The sequence below is a fragment of the Siniperca chuatsi genome, linkage group LG3 (assembly GCF_020085105.1).
Source record: "Siniperca chuatsi isolate FFG_IHB_CAS linkage group LG3, ASM2008510v1, whole genome shotgun sequence".
NCBI classification, from domain to species: domain Eukaryota; kingdom Metazoa; phylum Chordata; class Actinopteri; order Centrarchiformes; family Sinipercidae; genus Siniperca; species Siniperca chuatsi.
In genome coordinates this window covers 28,670,350-28,692,563 of record NC_058044.1, presented here as the reverse complement: position 1 = coordinate 28,692,563, position 22,214 = coordinate 28,670,350, and the positions used below count along the sequence as shown (strand labels likewise).

Sequence of the window (22,214 nt, the reverse complement as noted above, 5' to 3'; positions counted from 1 at the left end):
ACGTGAGTAAAATAACACCCTGTCAATATTCAGGTCATTTGGCATTTATCTAGGTTACTCAAGTCTATATTGACCTACAATTTAATGTTGGCAAACAGTGTGGAAGTGTGTAACACAAACTCTTTAAGTGTGTTCCCTTAAGACATCTTTTCATTATTGTCTCATCTTCCCCACTATCACAGAGAGAAATTGTGCTGATAGCTTAGGTAGGATACAGTCCTAGAACCTGCTGATTAATCTATTGAATTTGATTATAGATAATAGATTCAACATTACATAACATTGCCAACAATGAACTGTGTACTTGACATCTGTAATGCTCTATTCACGCCATCTAACATCCAAACAGGCCAAAAGCAGCCAAAGCAGCAGTTTAATAAAAAACATTCCCCTGCCCTGCAGTCAGTCTTCGGGATAAGGAGCAGGCATTGATGACACATCAACCCAAACAGACATGGTAACCAAACACCACCACAGTAAATATTCATTTGTCCTTTGCCTCAACTATTTCCTGGAACGCTTTAACACACTGAGACAGTTAAAAAAAAAAAAGAAAAAGAAAACATATCCAAGTTTTCAGGCTAGCTGAAACAACTGTGCATGTGTAAGAAAAACTGCAAGAACATCGTCCTCCAGTCTCCATGGTGACAGGATATGTTCAGACACACCTCAACTGGCCAAGCCATGAGTAATGGTTCCTGGAATTTGGCTGGAGATTTTATGTGCTTTCAAGGGATGCATGACAGAAAAAACAAAAACAATACATGGTTACTTAATTCCTTCCTGCATACGCAGAAAACATTTTCCCTTTGGACAAAAGGCAAAGTGAATAAGGGCATGGGTATGGAAAACAAGACCTGTTTTGCTCAGGAAGAGAGATTCAGGAAATCCAGGGGATACATAATACATTTTAAGACTACAAACGGCTGCATGGTGCATGTATACATATATAGCGTACTACCAAGCGAGACAACAAGAGTGCTGGCAGGCAGCCCAGCCATTATCTGGCTTAAATTTATGGCATAAAAACAAAAACTTAAATATAGCTGCGAGCACAATCCAAACAAACACAGGAAAAAGAACTCTCTAGGACATGCCGTGTTTTTTTCGAAATCAGATTGTTAAAAGTTTGAGTGTGATTAGGCCTGTCACGATAATTACGTTACCAACTTATCTTATGATAAATGGACATGACCTCGATCACTTTTGCTGAACTCGATATTTCCCGTTGTGTTTTCAAGAGTGTTTGTTTGTTTACATGTCACCAACATTTTAGTCAACATGATGCCAGAATAAACAGCAGGGTTTTCCCTACCATTATAAGACTTGGGGCGCAGTGCTTAAGCATTTTTTCACAGAACTAACTATGCTGAGACACATATCTACAGACCATCAGAAAAAGGCAAGAAATATTTTCAAATTGAATTGTAATTCATTCCCATGCATTTTTGTTATTCATACCAAACAACCACAAAAACATCGAGCAGATATGTGTTTGCACTAGGTGTGTCAGAAGTTGACCTGGTTTTGCTTTTAAGGGTTGAGAGCCAAAATGGCTGAGAACCTCTAGTATCAAGTAGCAGTATCACTTCATTCGCCAACTATAGTGAATGTGCAGAAACACTTGCTGGTAACAATGATGCTGGGTCATTAATAGCGACAACACAACACTGTAACAATATATACAGGCATACAAGGTAAAGGAACTGACATTTATGGCAAAGAAGAAGTGCAAGACATACAATAGAATTTATTCATAACTCTGCATTTACTGTATATACATTAAGCATTCTGTCACTGCACACTGAGGGGGCATGACAGATAACATGTTAGAGAAGGGAGGTGCTGTGAGTCCACCAATGTATTGCAATATGATACCACAAAATAGTTCTACTGGATTGGATGAAAAGTAAGAAACACCCTTAGCCAAAGGCAAAGCTGTTGCAATGTTTCTATCCATCCACAGCTGTTCACAAGAACAAGAGGGAGCTGCAAATTGCAGAAGACATGAACTGACTTGATGGTAAATGTTCTGATATATCAAGTCTTATACAGTCTTCACATGAACTTCAGTTACACAGCCAAAAACAAAATAGGCTACTCTGTCCTGTCGCTGCAAGACTACAGAAGGCTTTAAAACACCTTTAGTTCCACTACCTGGGTGTGGTGCATCTGCGATAATGTAATTTGCTCATCTAGTCAATCCTCAAAGTGAGGACTGACTAGATGAGGAGTGTGGTAAAATGAAAATCCTTGACCCGTAGGTCTCCTGGGAACAACCCTCTGACCGGAGAACACTTCCAACTTCCTCGGTAGCAGTGTCGCATCTCTGGAACCTATGAAAATGGTTGTGTAACAGAGACAACAGCCACCCAGAGGTCAGCCTCTGCTATTTTTAATCAGCTGGCTTTTCTGTCGGCTGGGAAAGTGGGAACATTTTGGTAGGGGGTACTTTTAAGAGTACTTTAAGTTACTTTATGAGGACAATTTAGAGATTTTGTCAGAAAATACCGCCAAACCAAGCACAGAAAAGCTGAGACGCAGCAGTCAATCTGGCTACATTCATTCAAGTGTTCAGAGGAAATTCACAAGAAGAAGAGTGACTAACTGCAGAGTTGGGTAAGAAAACACTTGTTCTGACATGTTCTATTAGGAGGTTCAATCATTCAAAAGTCTGAATACAGAACAAACTATGCCTTTTGTTGGTGTTAAGACAAACAAACAAGTCTGGATCACATTTGGTCTCAGTTATAAACCAGTAGCATACTTATATAGTACACAGAAGGGATACCGGCATGTGTCAGCAAGTTCCTCCTATCTACATTTCCCATGTAACATTTTAGTATCTTTCAGTGTGTCACACATGCAGTCACACTGATAACTGAGGCCCACTGTCAGACAACCAACAAAAAGGCTATATTATCGGGAGTTCTGCCACACTTTAGGCTTTCTCTGAAGCTGCTCTTCGATGTTTCCTCTTAGAAGACCCAATATATATTGGATAACAAATACATACCACCCTTGACATCAGATACAAACAAATCTGGCTTTGAGCGAGTGCTGCTGGCAGGGGTGTGCCATCATTTAGCCAATATTTGGTGGCAAAAATCATTACGAGTTCCCACCCACAACCTCAGGCAATCCTAGGCCCTGAACTGTCGGGAACATCATTACAAGGATGGCGATCACACACTGGCCCAGTCACATATTTGTATTTTTGTTGGGAGTGCCAATAATTAATCGCTGTTGCTTGCAAAAAAGGATGTTAGGATGCTGTCTGGTGGACAATTGGGGTCACAAGAACATTTGACTATTAGGCCTACAGATTAGTGATCCACTCCTGACTATCACTGGGCACCTGCAGGATGTCGGTGCTGCCAAATGAGATGTCGCCACAGACACACGACCCACTTCTGAAACTAATGGTCCTGACTAGGCCTGGGCCTAGGGGTATACAGTATATGACTGTATTAGTGTAAAAAAAAAATAATAATAATAATAATTTAAAAGCTGAGCTGCGGATCATAGAAGTCATTGAAGCATTTATGACACTGTCATAAATGCTTACAATGCTGTGTCTAATGCAATTAGCCTAATTATGGCTGTACCAAATGTAATTTTTTTTTTAAACTTCGAAGCTTCGAATGTCTGTCGTCAAATTTTATGATGCCATTATCCTAAAAAAAAAAAAAAAAAAAAAAAGTTAAGTCCTCAAACAAAATCCTCAATTTTAATAGTGATTGATTGGATTAAATGAGTTAGTCTTTTTATTAAATCAACTTTCTTTAATGAATATAGCTCGTCAGTTATGGTGCTGTTAGACTGCTGCTGTCATTAATACAGGTACGTGCCTCCCTTTGTGTGCAGCAAGCAGGAGAGCAAAACGTTTTTTTGACGGCAGTGAAAATGTTTTTGAAAGGCTAAACGCCAACAGATATGGATTGAAGCAGAATATTTTGTTAGATGTAATCATTTCCAAAAGTCACAGGTTTTTAATCTATCTTTTTTCAATAAATTTGGACATACAAAGTTTTGGGGTTATGGCAACGTTTGGATCAGAGAAGTCAGAAACAAATCGCAGCCACTAGGGTTGGGCGATTGGACGAATATAACGGCAATCTGTTGGTTTATTTTGGCGATTTTTGTCATTTTATTTTGCTAATTTAATGGTCTGCCTCCGTGAGAGGCACTGCTCAGCGACAGACTCTCAGCGGCGCACACACCCCTGCGTGAATATATGCACAATCGCCGGTTGTAGGGTTGATGGTGGCCGGCTGGAAAATTTGAACATATCGCTCAACCCAGCATCTCCGTATCAGTTTAATAGAAAGAGGACATCTGTATTTTTGACAGTATTGAAAATCATACAAGCATACACTTTGCTGGCATTTTTTAAATCTTTTTTTCTTTTTTTACATAATTTAAGGTGAATAGGTAATAGAGAATAAAGTATAGAGAATGCCATATGGAGAGGAAAATTCCTACCAGCTTTCATTTCAGAGAGCAAAACTATAAACTCCAAACTAGGTCATCGACAAGGATGGGGGAGAGCAGGAGGAAAGTTACTGAGCAGGCAGTTTGAAAATTTTCGGGGTGGTGGTGGGAATCACACATGTTCTACAGACAGACAGAGAGAGAGATTCTCTAGTATTACACAGATAGTGGATATATAAGTGTGAATATATAAGTGCGAATATCCAAATCAAAAATCGAATGCCTACCCAACGAACAAATATCCAAATAGTTGAATAATTGGGTCCAGCCCTACAAGTAAGACAGCCTATACTGGTTTATCAGGGTACTGGTGATGACTGGTGAAGAAGGAAAAGGTCTCATCCTTGTAATAGTGAGAACAAGGAGAGAAAATCTTTCCTACAAGCTCTGTGATTGGATTTTATTTCCTTTCCTGACATTTCATTTACTTTCATTACTATAGTTTCTCCAGAAACGTCTGGGTAAACCAATCTTAACACCAAAACCATTGCAGACTGTAATGTTGGTGTTTTTTTACTTTTGTACACTCAGGTTCAGCGCATGAGATAAATCTCTAAAATTCAATTTGACACTTAAAACCAAGCTTGGTTAAAGATTTTATTTTGAATGGCAGAGCTCTTAGACCTGCGTATATATGCTGAGTAGGGATGCAAATTTGAAAGCTTTTAATGCTTCATTCAAACAAATGACATGGGCCATTTCTGCTGCACAGCAAAGTAATATATTTAAATCATACTTTAAAGAAAATGCTTTCACTAAAACGTATGCTCCTGCTCCACCTCATTGTTCAACAAATGACTAAACAAAATTGTTCCATTTTACAGGCTTTACTTGATGACATAAATTAGATGCCACTTTGTTCATTGTCACCTCATACATTTTTGATCAATCAATACTTAACAGTGATTAATTGACCATCAATTTATCATAAACATTCACAGCTGTGTTAATTATCCATGCCAGGACCTCAGTTTGGTCCATTAGGCTTTTCAGCAAGACTGCCTCTTTTGAATGAATGTGTACAGAAGGAGCATTTGAATAGGGAGCCGCTCATGTGAGCCTAAGTAGGTGAAACCACTCTTGGGAATGTAATGTATCAAGAGCCTCCATGTCCCGGTTCTCCATAGCTAGGCCAACCAGTTAAACAGCTTTATACTGCAACGCTACAGGGCTGCTGTGGACACAGCCTTTGGTGTTGATACAGTACGAATGCTAATCTATTTGTCGAGTGCTTAACCATAGTGTTTGCTATACTTAAACTTAAATGTTTTGAGCTGCTGTCACATCTAAAGAGAAATTAAAATGTAGGCGAGTGTGATGGAAAAGGTTCGTCAAGGCAAATCAAGGGTAATCATAGCACTACCTAAAGACAGGCAATATGAAACGTTTCTCCACCCATCAGGCCCAACAGCATCTGAGCTTAGGTGTAGACTGGATGTGGGGTAAGAGAAAGAACAAGCTCGTGATTGAACAGATGCAACAATAGAGCCTTTGGTCTCTGCATGCCATACCACCCACTTCTCTCCTTCCAGTGATCTCACTGCTACAGTGTGCATTGTAATGGCAGAACTGCCTGGAACTACCAACTTGGAGAGAGAAAAGGGGGACAATCTGCCGAGTACACAGACCTTATATAAATGTAAGGTCTTACATATTTGGTGGGCCATGCAATATGCTAAACTGCACTGCTACGTTATGCGTGCATGACTGGATAGATGTGTGCAATGGAGAATAGAAAGCAGCAGGATGGCCATCTGTGGGCTATCAAAAAGTCATCACAGTAAGAACAAGAAATGCGGAACTATATACATTTTTGCTGAAGTAAGGCTTACTGAGACATAACTCATAGTAAGCTTTAACTCTGTCAGCTCATTAAAAAACATACAGGAAGTGCTGAGACACTGATGCTCCCAAATGATGAAACGGAGCAATGTCTGAGGGCTAGGGGTGGGGGTGGAATCGATTCTTAGATGCATGACGATCCTCTCTTGAAAGATGTCTCGATGCAGAAAAGTCAATAATCTGAAATGTATGCTATGAAGTGTTTATCGCTGCGTATATGCGACCACACTCGCACATAGACCTACTGTACGTCGTAGAGAATACCAAACTAAAAGCATATGGTCAAAGTGCTTAAGCCCCGCTTTTCTTATTGACAATATGCCAGTATTTGAGTGCCTTAACTCTTACAGTAAGAATTATGGCCAATGAGCCACCATTAAATGTTTACATTTCTCAAAATACCAATAAAAAAATATTTTCTTAATTTACACCCCTAGCAAGTTACAGAGATTTACAGAACAAACAAAAATAAGAATAAAAAGTCAACATCTGTCAAGGTACGGTCTTACTGAATTCTAGTTTCAAACGTTTTTATGACATGTGTCAACTAAGGATGCCCCGATCACGTTGTTTGCCGGCGAGACCGATTTCAGATTGTCTATGAGTCATATCGGCCGATACCGATCGTTTTTTTGTTTTAGCAGTATAAAAAAAAAATCAAGTACTGGAATACCTTGAAAATAGCCCCCTTTTTTAAGTGCTTAAAAAGTCTTTGAAATTAAAATGAACCACATAACGTTGTCTTGTATTTTGACCAAAGTTTTGTTAAAATCAAGTCATTATAATTAGATTGCGCAGAATCAGAAAAAAAATTCTGACTCGTCCCCAGCTCTCCCTCTTCTTTCTTCCTCGCTTTGATGAGCCTGTTACCGAAAACTAAATATGCCAGCAAATTGTAAATATAATCCAGCATGGCTGGAAAATGATCCTTATAGCGACTGGCCAAGTGATCAACAACTGCTAGGCTAAAAACAATGCTTACCTAGTCTGGTGCAGGCCACATTTTGGCCTTTGTCGTGGCTCAAAAACTGACATCCATAGAACCGGAGCATCCAACTTGAACCGGAGCATCTGCAGATTAATTCCATACCTGATATGTTATGATCCACTAAAGTTAGACACTATACGAGATGAATAAATCCCTGTTTTCTTTGGCTTCGCTGCCATTTTGACTGGAAGGGAGCCTGCTGTATGTCGCTGCTATGCATCTGTGCAGTCGCCATATTGGAGAGGTCAAGATCCGCCAGTAAATACAATGTGCGTCCTCAATCGATTTTCATGATCGAAGACTAGAAAGCATAAATTGTCTAGCAATATCTGATGCCACCTTTCATGTACAGTCACAAATATTTAGTGTGAAGGCAAGAAAAAGGTAAAGACATAAACAAATTGTTACATACATGGTTCCCACCCCTTCTTAAGACTTTGAGTACATTCCAGACAATTCCCTCAAATTCAAGGACCCAACACAGCACAGTTTGAGACACGGATCAATGTTAATTACTGTTACAACACTGAGAATTTCTATAATGAGAACTAGCAGGCTTTATAGAAGCTCACAGACAACAACTAAAAAGAGAGAGGATTGAATGTGTGAACACTTCTCAGCTGTGCTGTATTACAGTGACGTTACTTTAAAAAAAAAAAAAATCAAAAGAACCTACATTTCTATTCTTGCACAAAATATATAAATTCAAGTACTTTCAATAATCAATGTCTATTTTCAAAAAATTTTCAAAACCCAGTACATAGGTCGTAAAGTGAACACATTATCTCTTTAAACACTCAAGATGATCAACTCTGTCCATAACTGTACAGCCCTACTCATCACTCTGACTGTTCTCTACACCAAACCACTGCATGTAAGTCTGAGAATTCCTCATAAGCAACGAGTTGCAGGAAACCGCAGCATTATTGATATGCTGCTTTACAGTAAGGGAGAGAAAGGTGCTGCCTAAGCATATTCTCTGCCTGTTCTGTCACCCCTATTGAAACATTCAATTATTTTATTAACTGCGATGGTTTCAGTAAATACTACTAGAGATTCCTGAGCATCGTCTTTTTTCCAGGAAATGTTGAGATAATAGCAGTGACCATACAGACAACTGGTGATTTCTGAACACTGCTCTTTAGAGATTAACTGATTGGGAGAACACATACAAATTTGAAGGGAAAAGAAACAGATACAGTATATAGGGAAGGATAATACAGCTGTATGTGGTCTACCAATCTCATATCAAAAATCTGACTGCAGAGTAGTCCAGTCTCACAAAAGGTAGCATTACCTTTCGGTTTGTGGGAAAACACTATTTCTGGATTTAAAAAAAATAAAAAATGGTTGCCTTTAATTGCACTAAAAAAAAAAAAGGAATTAGAAAAACATGGCAGCAAGCATACACATACATGGATATGTATGTGTATGCTTGCTGCTGAGATCTGAGTCACTATCCATTGCTACACTGTAGCATGATTGCAGTGTGAAATACGCTAAAGGGTCATTGTGTAAGAGTATGTGCGTAAATATTCATCGGTGTCTAGCAAAGCGAAGCAGAGTGGGGGAGGGGAGCTGTTTGGCCAGCATCTCGACCTTGCAGCAGGAAACAGGGTGAATGAGTGTCCTGGTGATCTGTGAATGAAGTCAGCTCCAGAATTTTCTCATAGGCTCCCCGAGTCACGTGGTGCTGGTACAGTCCTTTACTGATGCTGTTTGAAGCAGCACGCCGGGCGATAAGCTCCTCTCCCTGTGGCAGGCCATAACTCTTCACTGTTTTTGGCAAACAGCATCTAGCTGAGTAAGTGAATTACACACTGCAGGCAAGGCTCTGACAGATTCATTCAGAAGAGTGGATGGAAATTCTCTGAATCAGAACAGACAGGTGCAATGCTGAGAAAAGCTAATGAGAAAAGTGTACATAAACAGCTAAATCAGTACACATTTGACTGGAGCAGGAATACTAAATTACCCTCTTGATATTAAACCTCCCTTGAGGAGCTCTGACTGAATCTAGTATGAATGAAGTGTAATCAGGTTTCATTCTATTTCTCTCTGCTCTCTTTTTCCAATGGACCACGTTCCATGCCAGAAAAGATGGTGTGAACTGTTGAAATGACCCAATTTCTCCGTTCAGGCAAGGGTGACATGAAGGTGAATCTTTGCTTGTATAAGTACACGCCTCTAGACGTGAAACCATTATGTGATATGAGCGACAGACAAGCCACCAGCTCACAGGCGGATTAAAACGACAGAATAACGCCCGGGATGCTTTGGCGTTAGAGAATTGGGCTGCAAACGCCTTAACCAGACCTGGCCATAAGTGGGTCAGAACATGGTGGGACGGGATGTCACCCTGGCAGTGTCACTCTGCGCTTAGCCAGGCTAGACAGAGAGAAGGGGGGCAGCAGGATGAGCCAAGTTTAGAAACATTGGCTCGACAGCAAACGGGCACAAACAATGTGTTGGCGATCCGACACTTGGAAAACGTGCTGGGCATGATGCACATATAGACAGTTATAGGAGGCACAAGGAGCTCAAAGTAGTTCATGGTGCAAAAGAAGACTAAATTAGCCAACTGTACAGGATCTGAGTCCCCAAGTGCAGCAGAAAAAATTATCTCTTTGCAGAAAGCCAAACCTGGTAACATGAAACATTTCATATCAGTTTCAATTAAATTTAATCTATATAGCGTCAATTCATAACAGAAGTTATCTCATTGTACTTTTCCTATTATTTACAGAGGCCCAACAAATCCCACCATGAGCAAGCACTTGGCGACAGTGGCAAGAAAAAAAAACTTCTTTTTAAAAACAGGCAGAAACCTCGGACAAGGTATCAATAACTCTTTTCTTCAATTCTTTACTCTCTGTAGCATGAAAAATGCGAGCTCAGCTGTCTTACAACAGCTGGGTTTTGGTATCGTTATCTAACCAACCACCAGGCAAAATAGACACGTATACACATCTACTGGACGCATTTACTTCCTTGAATAAAATGTTATTTCTGTTTTGCATGATGGAAGCTCAGATTGACTTTTAAACATTTCCTGTAGTCAGCCATGATCTAGCGTGAAGGTGCTCTCACATGCCTGGCTGACAAAAGATGTTACATGAACCAGTTTTTGAGAGAGACTAGAAAGGAAGAGAAACAAAACTAAAATGCTTAAGGCACAATAGGGACAGGAATCAAATGCAGAACTGGTAATTATGTTTTTCATGACATGATACAAAGTTGGTGATGCAGCAAACACAGTAACACAACAACGTCAAGATGAGGTCCCCTACCAACTATCAGTAGGAATACATTGAGGGCCTCACTAATGAGCCTTTGGTAACAACTTATTCTAGAGCAAACAACAGGTTCCAGTCTGTCTGACGAAGAGGTGTGTGTAGTGCATTCTTTCACACTTTGCTTTCAACTGCGTTGACCAGCGCGTGTGGGCCCCATGAAAAGGGAAACACTGAAATTCAGAGAATCTGAAGTCGCACAGTTGTTGTGCAGAGGCTACTGTGTTGGTAGGGAGAACTTAGCTAACACAGCGGCTAACACAGTTTGGGTCACACTGCCTCTCCCTTTCATTCTATTTCCCTTTTGTCTTCTTGTGGCATTTCTGTAAATTATATTTATTCCTGCTCTGTTTCCTCATCATTTTACCAATACCTTTTATTTTGTGTTCTCTAGTTACTAAACCGTATGTCTGTAATGCTTTTGAGTCTGTTTTTCTACATTGCAAGGGTTTACTAACCAATGACATCTATTTCAAAACAATCCAGTTTGCTTTTGAAACACAGTCTGATGCCATGAAAACATTTAGTATCTAAAGCATAAGACAGTGTATCTAAAGCATAAGACAGTGTAGTCCTTCATTCGTCCAGGAGTGTTCTATCGTGAAAAATTTTTTCACAATTGAGAATGACTTCCGGATGGGAGCCGAAACGTCTTGATTCTGAAAACAGTGTCCAGATGACTACGACTGAAACCTTTTCTACGATATCTAAAGCATATGTACTTGTTTGTATTGCTGCCGCTGATAAAGAGGATTTAGTCACTAAGAAGGAAATGTCCCCTGCCGTTGATGGTGCCAACAAGTCCAGCAGGCATTACACTAGTATGGCACATCCTGTTCTTTCCCCTGTAGAAACGCTACTGGGACAGGGGCGGGCCCAAAGAGCTTTGTCCTCGTGGATTAGCTACAGATCCATACGTTTCCATGGAGCAGGTTAGGCTACGATAGGCTTTGACTCACTTAATACCCTCTCTCTGCAGTATGCGTACTAATCTGGGAGTTGAAGGACTTTAGGGATAGTTATTTTCTTTGAAGCTCAACTGTAACAGACAGCATCAAGTTAGTAGTTATTTACTATTCCAGGGTCAGCCAGTTTTTTTTATTCCTCTTGTGGCTACTGAAGTCATTCTTCATCTGTGGATGTGTTCCAGAAGCAACTGTCCCTTCAGGCCTGAAACAACAGCGAGAGGGGTATTGTGTTGTGCTTTCGACATTCCTATGTGACTCCCCAAGGATAGACTAGAGGCTTTGAGACTGGACTGCTGCGATAATAGCAGTAACAACATCGACTACATTTCCTGTTATTGAGATGCAGCAGCAGGCTCAAGGGACCGCTGTAGCTGAGGGTAATTTTTTTTTATTTTATTTATTTTTTTTTAAATAAACTGCTGCTGTACTTCCTTACTTCAGTGATACTCCAAATCCCTCAACAACAAAAAAATAAATAAAAATAAGAACAAAGACAAACAGGCCAACTTTGTGGAGCGATAAGAAGGCTATCAAGGTCAATACTAATACACATTGGGTGGTTGTGTGCTTTTGGGCAACTCAAACAAACCCAGTCAGCTGTTGTTGGTGCACAGCCACCAATGTGCACAGCTCTCGACGGATGAGACTGTTGTTGACTGAGTTAACTTTATCTACAAAGTAAGTTCACAGTTTCCTATTAGGGTACATACTGATGGTGCTGTGGTGTGCGCTTCACTCTGGCGCCATTCTAATCTAGTCAGAACTTTCAGGAGCTGGCCTCTTGAGTGACATGCAATCACTTAGATTCTTCTGTAATGCACCACTATCATTTGAAAGTGTCACATCTAGTGCTATCAAGTGTATATGTATAGCCCTGTAATCACTGTTGCAATCTCAAAGCACTTCACAATACCGACAAGCCAAAATCAAAGTCAAGCAACATTATGCAATGATACAAGGGTGCTGAGAGTTTCAATTTATTTTCTTATTTAATAATGTCCAGACTGTGGTACACATGGGTAACTTTATTCTAAAGAATAAACTTGATTGCCATTAAAGTCAATGCCAGATCGGTCAAATGTCATTTTTGTCATAATTGTTGCAGTTAAAAATACAGACTGTAAAACCATCAGATTGGACTTTCAACTGCCAAGTTGTGAGGAGAGTGTCAAATCTGTCAAAAAGCTCTCAACACTGGGAATACTGAAAATACCATGTTCAAAGCAGGGTACAGTAACCGCTGCAGAACAAAAACAGCTGAGGGGTATCTGAGATCCAAGCTTGACTTATGCATCAGTACATTCAAGCCACAGCAGTGTTAGCCAGAGGAAGAGTTGAATTACTTTGATAGCACCTGTTAGTGGGCCGAGTGGCTCCGCCAAGTGAAGAGAGGCAATAATTCATCTACACTAAAAGAATCCATTTAAAAAAGGTTTTAACGGAGGAATGTAGTGCCTTGGCTTTTACCCTCAGAAGAGTAAATGGGTATTTCAAAGAACTGACAGAATCCAAACAACAGAGTCAAGTGGAGAGAGAACACCAAATTCCTCAAAGCAAAATGTCAAATATAATCCCCCCCCAACAGACAAAAGAGAGAAGCCATTACTGGCAAATATTTCAGAAGCCTCCAACAGAGGAACTGGAGGGGGGAATAACAAAGCTGAATTAAGCTATGGCCCAATATAGTAATGTGCATATTATTTGGAACTACTCTGCATATTGCCTAGGCCTCCCCTGCACAATATGTACACCTTATAAACATTGAAAAGTGAAAGTAGTCTTGACATAAAGAAGTTGAGAGACACACACACACACAAACAGGATGTTGTTGCACTTCTATGCTACAATGGCGAAAGACCTGCTATAGAGGAAGTGAGGAAATTTCACTGGGTTTTCAATAAAAAAAATAAATAAAAAAAGAGCAAGCAAGTGTTGCGACGCACCATTAAGTCTGCTCTGCAGTGTCTGCAAAAATACTCGCTGCAGAGAAAAGTCACAAGAAGGGGAAAGAATCCAAATACCAAACTCAGCTTCAAACTGACTGAAATGTATATTTTAACCACTTATTAACTCAGAAATGCACTATAGATTCAGACCACATTGCTTGTGTCTTAACCATTATGTTATACAACACAACTCTGTATCCAACTTTCAACATCCATCTTATCCGTTGCTGCCCTAGTTTAAAAGACACCCTGGGCCACTCCATTAGTTTTCCAAAAGTAAGCCTGTCCCATCTACAAAAAGCCCATGAGGTGGGTCATCTCCAGCTTACAAATCATGCAAGTCTGCTTTGCTATTATCGCTATTTCCCCTTCGACTGCATGTGTAGACCCAGGTGTAGGTACCAGCCCTCTATTTATAGCCATCTGTTTGCCCAGTGCTCAATCCAGCCTGTGCTAAGGAGATTTAGTCTTCCTGCATCCTCTTTCCTGACAGTGTAGAAAGCTGATTTCCATTTAAAGAAAACAGCACCTGTCTGGAACCTGGCGTGCTAAAAACACGACAGGCTGTTGAAAGGAAGTAAATAGCCAACTAACTTCCTGGCGATCAAAGGTCATTTAAATTAATAAAGCAGAAATAGCCATACATCACTGAAATTATCAGCACAGCAATAAAGCATCTTTGACTAGTTAGACTGTTTGGCCGGAATCGATGGTTGTATAATCAGGCCAGGACTCTGTCAGTAATGTGGTGTTAGTGCATCCCTGCAAACAGCAGCTGAGGTCAAAACATTAAAGAGTAAACCATCTACCCACAATCCATCCAGTGCATGATTATAGTCCTTAGCGTAGTACGCTAGCTTGTTATTCTTTTCTTTTACACAGTATTTAAAAAGACTAGATCTCAACGATACAGAAGTTTGAAAATATATAGAAAATCTATTCAGTCATTGTCTTCCAGACCCAGTGCTGACATGAAACTACAGTAGGAAGAGACACTACACAACACGGACTCAATCAGTTAGTGTTTTCCATTTGCTGGCTGCTGGAGCATGTTGCCGGTGAATACCACCTTTGCATGGCCAAGTATATGCAGAAAAGGGGAATTTACAAAAGCTCCAAAATGTAGGGAGTAAAAGTATAGATGGCACAAGGAGCGCTGGCCATTAAAAAAAAAAAAAAAAAAAGCAAAAAGAAAGGAGAAGGACATGCAAATGTACAGTCTCTCTCTACACTCAACACAGGCACTCATGCTCTAAAGTGAACGAAAACATGCAATAAGGCAGTCGCTAAAAGCCATGCAAGGTGCTGAATTTTTAACACTGCAAATGGACTACCACCACCAAGTGGAACCTCTGTTTGACATAACAGCACAGCCGTGTTCAGATGCTGAGTGTGCAGAAGTACAGCACAATGGTTCCACACTTCAGTGAACAATGAACAGATCTTAAACCTTGAGATGACAGGAAGCTAGATGGAGTAGGTCATTTCAGTAGCCCATGTGTGTGGTGTGTGTCTCGGGGGGTATAACCTCTTAATTTACACAGTTATCATTCTAGCTAGTTAATCACTGGCCTGTTTTAGGCTGCTGCGAGTGTGTTCACACTGCAACCAACTCAAAAAGCTCCATGTCTGTTTCTTTAATCAGAGACATAAGCTGTGATGGTTGCCTTGTTTTTCACATTTCTACTAGGAATATTTCTATAAGTTTATGCTGTCACTGCAGTAATGTTGCTGCAGGTCCTGCAAATCACTAGCACAACATTGACAGCTAGTCCACTAGCCGTGGACATTAGAATGGTGATGTGGAACATGAAGTAAACTGCATGCACTGCAGTTTGCCTTCAGCAACATTCAGTGACTACCTTCCAGAGGGTGACCTCTGAAGCGCTCACCTGCCAGCATTACATAAGTCTTCATTTATGGCATGCAATATTCATGTGGACATAGGGTTGACTGTGAATCCAGGTAAAGACACTTACCTCCATCACCAGCTCAAAGGGATGCTTGTACACCCGCACAGGTGACTGGTACTTCTGCACCATGGTGGGGATTATAGTAACACCAACAACCTGAACAGAAATAAGAATAAACCAATCAGAAAAGAAAGAATAAAGTTATGATCACAGGCATTTGTGAAAGAAAGAAAAGCTGAGATGTAGGGCTGCATTTCATTCAGTTGTGGCATGATCACAATAACTGAGTGCCAAAATGACAGCATTATAGCTGCATTTGGCAGAGAGACTGTGTGTAATTAAGTAAAGGTGTGTTTTGGCTGACTGCTTGAATGATGCCAGGTGCTTTTGTGTTTGCGCCCACCTTTGTGTGTTGGCAAGCAGCCCTACGAACTAAAAAGCTGCGTTTAGTGATGGGCTGCAGAAGGAAACTCTCCTGAGCCGTGACCGAAGATCTCGCTGATCAATGGATGCAGCATTTCCCGCTCATTTATCAAACAGAGACGTACAGTAATGGTTTTTCACTACAAACTACTGGGGATATAACTAAGTCCATCTACTGTCTCTGCAGAAGCTCAGGTCACAGCTACACACAACAACACTGCACGTAATGATGAAAAAAAAAAGACAGGTGCTGCTCATTCTTTACAATGTAAACAGCACATTCCACATGCTGGAGCATTGGAGCAGAGGCCAGAGAACAGGATGAGAGAGCCTGAGAGTAAAAACATATGAATAAAAGGAATCTTAGTCACTTGAACATTAATAGTTAAAAGACAAATGCACATACAGACAAGTGACAAATTAAAGGAAAAACCTTAGCGTCTAAGTAAGGTGTTGGGCCACTACGTGCTGCCAGAATAGCTTCAATGCACCTTGGCATTGATTCTACAAATCTCTGGAACTAATGGGGGGATGAACACCATGCTTCCAAAAGATGGATGGGGGCATTGTCATCCTGGAAGAGACAACTCTCATCAGGATAAAAATGTTTTATCATAGGATAAAGGTGATCACTCAGAACAATGTTGTATTGATTTGCAGTGACTCTTGCCTCTGAGGAGACAAGTGGACCCAAACCATGCCAGCAAAATGCCCTCCACAGCATAACAGAGCCACCGGATCCCCTCACTGTAGAGGTCAAGCATTCAGGCCTGTACCATTCTCTCTGTGTACGTCACACATGCACTCGCCCACTTGTCGAGAATATGGTGAAAGATGACTCATCTGACCATATCGCTTTTCCCCCACATCTCTGTAGACTAGCGCCTATGGTTTTTGCACCACTGAACTCTCAAATGTGCATTCATCTTTGTAATGAGGGGTTTATGCACTGCAACCCTACTATAATATCCCTCTCTATGTAACTGTCGACGGACTGTTCTGACAGTCTGATCACGTCCTGCATTGATATTCTCAGGCACCTGAGGAAGAGTTGCTCTTTTGTTTTTCCTTACACATACACTAATGCACGAGCATCACGGTCATCAAATGCGCGCTGTCGACCACAATTTCCGACCCTATTTACTGATGTCTTTCCCATAGATCTAAATGCATACGTCACTTTAGTAACTGCTTTACTGAAACACTAACCAGTTGAGCAGTCTTTGTGACTGAAGCTCCTGCCATCTGTGCCCCAACAATGAACCCTCTTTCAAAGTCACTTGGATCTTTTTTCCTCTTGCCATCTTGATAGAAAATCTGAATCAACTGGGCCTGCTCAGAATTTCTATACATGTCACAGGGCATGATTGGATGTTAACTGCTTGATTGTAACATGCAGTGCACCTGCGTGGAAGCATCTGCATTAGTTATGTTTCTCTTCAGGTTTTTCCTTTAATTTGTCACCCATCTGTATGTTTTAATGAAAACCAAACGGAATGTGGTTTAAAGACAAAGATTCTCCTTACTCCAGGAAATTTAAAAGTAGTGCAAAGTGTAGCTTGAACTTAAAGCTGGAGTGTGGAACTTTTGTCTCCCCCTTCTCGCCGTGACAGTAATTACACAAACATTGTCGACGCGTGCTTATGATGTATGCCTACAGTGAACTCGCCCCAGGCTCGTGTTCAAGTTCCAAGACAATAATCCATTATTTAGGTAGAGTAAATGTAATATCTACATAGCTTACTCCAAATATTTTACCAACCTGTCCAAGAGCAGTAACTTGACGTATGTGCCTGCCCCATAGACTGTATTAAAAAAAATGGACGTTATGTCTGTGACATCACCCATAAGTTACGGCTAAAGAGCCGTTGTGAAGCTCAAAGTGGGTGGCTCTGGCCGTCGCCATCTTGGCAATCCCTGACTCTGGCTAATCCAAAAATGGGCAAAGGAGGTGGGGCTGAGGCGGGCAGATTGAAGCCTGGTTGATGAAACCACCAAGTGGCAAGCCACCTGAGAGGGCACCCACCTGTCACTCAAAGCGGCCACGTCCTTAATTATGCATAACTTTAAGCCTTAATATAATTTAAATGGGTCAGTTATTTAAATGGGTCAGTTATATAAAAATTGTTTTTTCTACCAGGCTGTAAACATGTTTATTTCTGCTGTAAAGTTGAGCATTTAACTCTATGGGAATTGACCATAGACTGTATAAAACAGGGCTTGACTTGCTTTTGGAGCCAGCCTCAAGTGGCCATTCGAGGAACTGCGGTTTTTGGCACTTCTTTCTGTTGGCTTAATTTTTCAGCCCAGGAGGTTGCCGCTTGATCTGCCCTCAGTCCCTTCTCTCAGTGCTCTCCAACAAGGAAAAGCTAAAGCTACACCAATGGTTATCCGTGTTTGTCCTCATCGTAGATCGCTTTCTTTTTTTTTTGACAGTAATCCTTCCTCTGAGTTTCTTTTTTTATCTGGAGCAACAGAAACTTCTCTTGGACACTTTGTAGATTTTACTCCTAGTTGCAGCAGCCTACTCTGTTGCTATGGTTGCTCCAGAGCCATGTGAAGAGCGACTTGCATCATCTCCGATCAATTTCAATTCAAGTGGCTTTATTGGCATGACTGCATACAATACAGCATTGCCAAATAAAGCATATTAACACAAATTATATGATCATAATAAACAATTCTCAATAATAAACAGGCTCTCCTTTTTTCTTTTTAAATGGCAGATCGCTGAGCTCTCTACATGGCTCTTTTTAAAACGCTTCTGCTCTGGCAAACCAATCATTGCTGGTTGGCGTAAAATGCATCACCGGTGCGCCAGCGCAGGAATGTCGCCACAGACACCAGATTTAAAAAAACTCCGGTATACTGCCAAATTCAGAGAGATTTACCTGGCGGCGATAGGCTTAAATCAGAATTGTGTGAACTCGTTTGGGCTTGAATGTAACAGAGAGGCATTTATATGTAAAAGTCCTGCACTCTAGCTTTAATGTTCTGTTTGGTCAGCATGCTGATACATGTCTGTAACTCCTGCTATGCAGTGATGGGATCATGGCTGCAAGGAGGGGTGTGAGCTAACGTCCCAGCACTACTTAGAGGGATCAGGGCAGGCAGACTAATAATAACCAGGCTAGAACAGACGGGAATACAAACAGGTCGCCACAGTATTCCTCTCTAAACAACACATATCTAACGATTGCTACTGCAGTACATAGTTACCGTCATGATTCAGGATCTGTCAGCAACTTCAAAGACACGTCAAAACAAAACGTACGTGTTAATTAAGAGACTTCAGGTGACACACTTTCAAAACACACCATTCAGCAGTTTGTCTCTCTGAATAACTAATCATGTCTAACGGATAGGATACTTTAATAGCAGTTGCCAATCCAATTATCATTCCAAACGTTTACGTATAACTTCTGTTTTTGTATACAGTTTTTTCTCATGATCTCATATTGGCTCAGTAAGCTAACGTTAACTCTTTGTGTTTTTAATATTGTCACTTGTTTCGGTCTTCTGTCAATTGCTTTGATGTCCGTGTAACGTTTAACCGAACCACGTCTGGGAAAAATAATGTCTTAATCTCCAAATGTTATGTTTGCAGTTCAAAATTAAATTTAATAACAGGAACTGTTATTTTAACACAACTACCTTCACAGTGGTTTACATTTGCCACGCCGACTTGTTAACGTTAGCTTACACAACAGTACTAACGTTAGCTAATTGAGACTAGCCCGCAAGCTAGCACTAACTTTACAAATCGCAACTTGACATAAATACTATAACTGGTGCTTACCGGTGAATCAAAGAACTAAAGAAATCTGGGCTGGTTTGGTCTGGTTAGTCGTTGTTTCTTCTGAAAGGGCTATCCGAGTAAACTCTTGCCATTACCCTCCTCGTCTCTTCACTTCGCCGGGTCAGGGCGGTGAACTGAAAACAGAAGCTAACGGTAGTTAGCTTTATTGTGCTAGCTGGCCATGCAGCCGGAGTAAGTAGCAAACAAGCTAACTGGGGGGGGGACAAGTCCTCCTCACAGCGCGACTCTAACGGACGGAGGAAGAGCGTTAAACTAAATATCCTAAACAGCCCACTGTTAAATGACGCCTAAATTGATGAAGTGTCCGTACAGGAGAACAGAAATCCTCCTCCTCTCTCAGCCATGCATGTGATGCCGTCGCTCCTCCCCGTTTTCTAAACTCAGTTTTTTTCCATCTCTCGGGGCAGTGCAGCGCCGCGCTCAGAAAAATCCACTGCCTGACCACATCTGTTCAAGCGAAGAGCAAACGCCAGATGACAGTCATCCACGAGCAAAGCCTATAACCAGGCCGCACAGTTTGAGTCACGTCACGACATTATTGTTTTGTTTCAAAGAATTTGCCATGAATTGCGCTGCAGTCATGTGCGCAGCTTATTTGCAGTTTTTTTTTTTTTTGCAACCAGCGGTCAACAGACTGCCATACAGTTTGTCTCCAGTGCAGTGTGATTAATGATTTGTGCGGTAAGACCACAGATGCATCTATAGCCTACATCTTTACTGCCACTGTTTTACCAAAACAGATACGTATACATAAACTGCACAGGTTTGAGGGTGAACGGTGGGTGGGTGACACTTGCAGTCGACCTGCGTGCTTGAAGGGCCACGCCAGCGATTTAGAATTGCACACATAAAGTTGTGAGACTCGCAAGAGACACATTTTTGTTTAAAAGGATGGTCCAAATAGAAGCATCAGACACTTCCCATAATACAACCGATGTGCATCTTTTGTCAGACTGCCGTATAAATGCCCATCTTACAATCTCCACACCTTGTGACTCAGGCTTTCTGTTAGGAAACATGCCGTCTGACCTTCGTGTGTAAAATGTGTGTAAAAGTCCTACAAAATGAGCCATGTTATTGTTTATGCAAATGCCACAACCTTATTTGTATAGCTATCGATTAGAAGCTTCACTGATAAGATAACAGAAAGCAATGCGTGACACCAACGACCCACCACTCGCTTTCTTTTAGCTGTTCAAAATGATCGAAGGTGGTGTGCCTTTGGTTTCATCTACCCTCAGAAATGTGTGACCTTGGTTGGCAAGATGCCAAACCTCCCAAGTGAATGGAGACAGTGGAAGCCATGAGTTCAGGTTTAACTCTGGGCTTGCAGTCCTGCGACGGTGGCTCCGGCGCAGATCGCCATGGTAACTAACTTAGTGTTCAGAGACTAAACCCTTGTGCTTTACCGACATCATCCTACAACAGAGACTGGCTGAAGCACTGCAGCCTTAAGTGCTTGTTGTACTTATAAGATATGAGAGTAAGCCTACTAAATTATATGTTTATATTTATCGTTTATTTGCTCCAGAATGAGGCTAAAATGATCATACACGCCATAAGAATACATCTGAGCAAACACACGTTTGGCAGCTGCAGCTGAGTTGCTTTCGGCTGGATTGTGTGCTTATTATTTGTCTAATATTATATTTGTCTAATATTATAGTTTGCTTTTCTTTGGTAAACTGTGCCGCCCATCGCGGTTGGGAACGCCTGGGTTGGATTGGAGCCGATGAGCAGCGTCCTGGGCCCGCTTATTGCGTGTGTTAGTGGGCTAGTGAGCTTTCTTCGTAGTAGCCCAACAGGCCCCTGGTGGTGGAATCTGATCGCTGCCACGTAAAGCGGGCTTTGGAAACGAGTGCTTGAGCCTATATAGGAACAAGCTTATTTACACACCTGAAACCCAAGACATCTGTTGTAAAAAACAAAAAAAACAAGGAGTTGATTGTGAAAAGTATCCCATGGTATGATGTCACAAAATAAAAAAAATAAAAAAAACACTGAAATGAAGTGAAAAACGCAAACCCATCTAAGTGGTTCGCCCATTAACAATCAAATGCAGTCTACTTAGACTTGCATGTCCAACAGGCTTGTGTGTTTCACACCTGAGTGTTTCCTTCCTGTGTTGTTGTAGCTCACACATATGCCTGGACTTGGCTTTGGGCCAATAAGCTTCTGTTTAGTTCTCAGAGTTGATGGAGTTTATGGAGAATCCGTTACAACAAAGTAATACACCATTCATGCCCTTACCGTGAAAACAGGAAGCGCCAGTAAATATCACAGCTTTGGCTCAGACTGAGTCAAGGTCATTGGAAAAGGTCATCATGCTGTTTGTTGTTCAGCGTGGGTGAATTTCACCATTAGTGAGTGAAAACAGACCATATACATCATTAAGTGGGGTCATCACACAGCGGGCTCAGTGGGATGAAGGCAAACACTGTGTTACTGTGACATCCCTTGGCTTGGGATTCTTTCCTCACATCATCATTCTCCTTTCCTTTATTCCCTGCGCTCTGTCAGTCCGATA

The 22,214-nt window shown here is 41.1% G+C and overlaps 1 protein-coding gene across 3 annotated transcripts in view; it reads right to left on the bottom strand.

The window, feature by feature from the left end:
• si:dkey-237i9.1 (SEC14-like protein 1) overlaps window positions 1–20,185 on the bottom strand; it is a 38,451-nt gene extending 18,266 nt beyond the window's left edge. The window contains exons 1-3 of one of the 3 annotated variants that reach the window (XM_044188744.1): window positions 19,667–20,185; window positions 19,087–19,112; window positions 15,511–15,600 (exon numbers count right to left, since the gene is read on the bottom strand). In XM_044188744.1, the coding sequence (XP_044044679.1) occupies window positions 15,511–15,600; window positions 19,087–19,092 (96 nt within the window). In that variant the 5' untranslated portion in view covers window positions 19,093–19,112; window positions 19,667–20,185. The remainder of the gene's footprint in view (window positions 1–15,510; window positions 15,601–19,086; window positions 19,113–19,666) is intronic. The other 2 variants (XM_044188750.1, XM_044188751.1) reach the window with 2 other exon arrangements.
• Window positions 20,186–22,214: the final 2,029 nt, after the last annotated feature.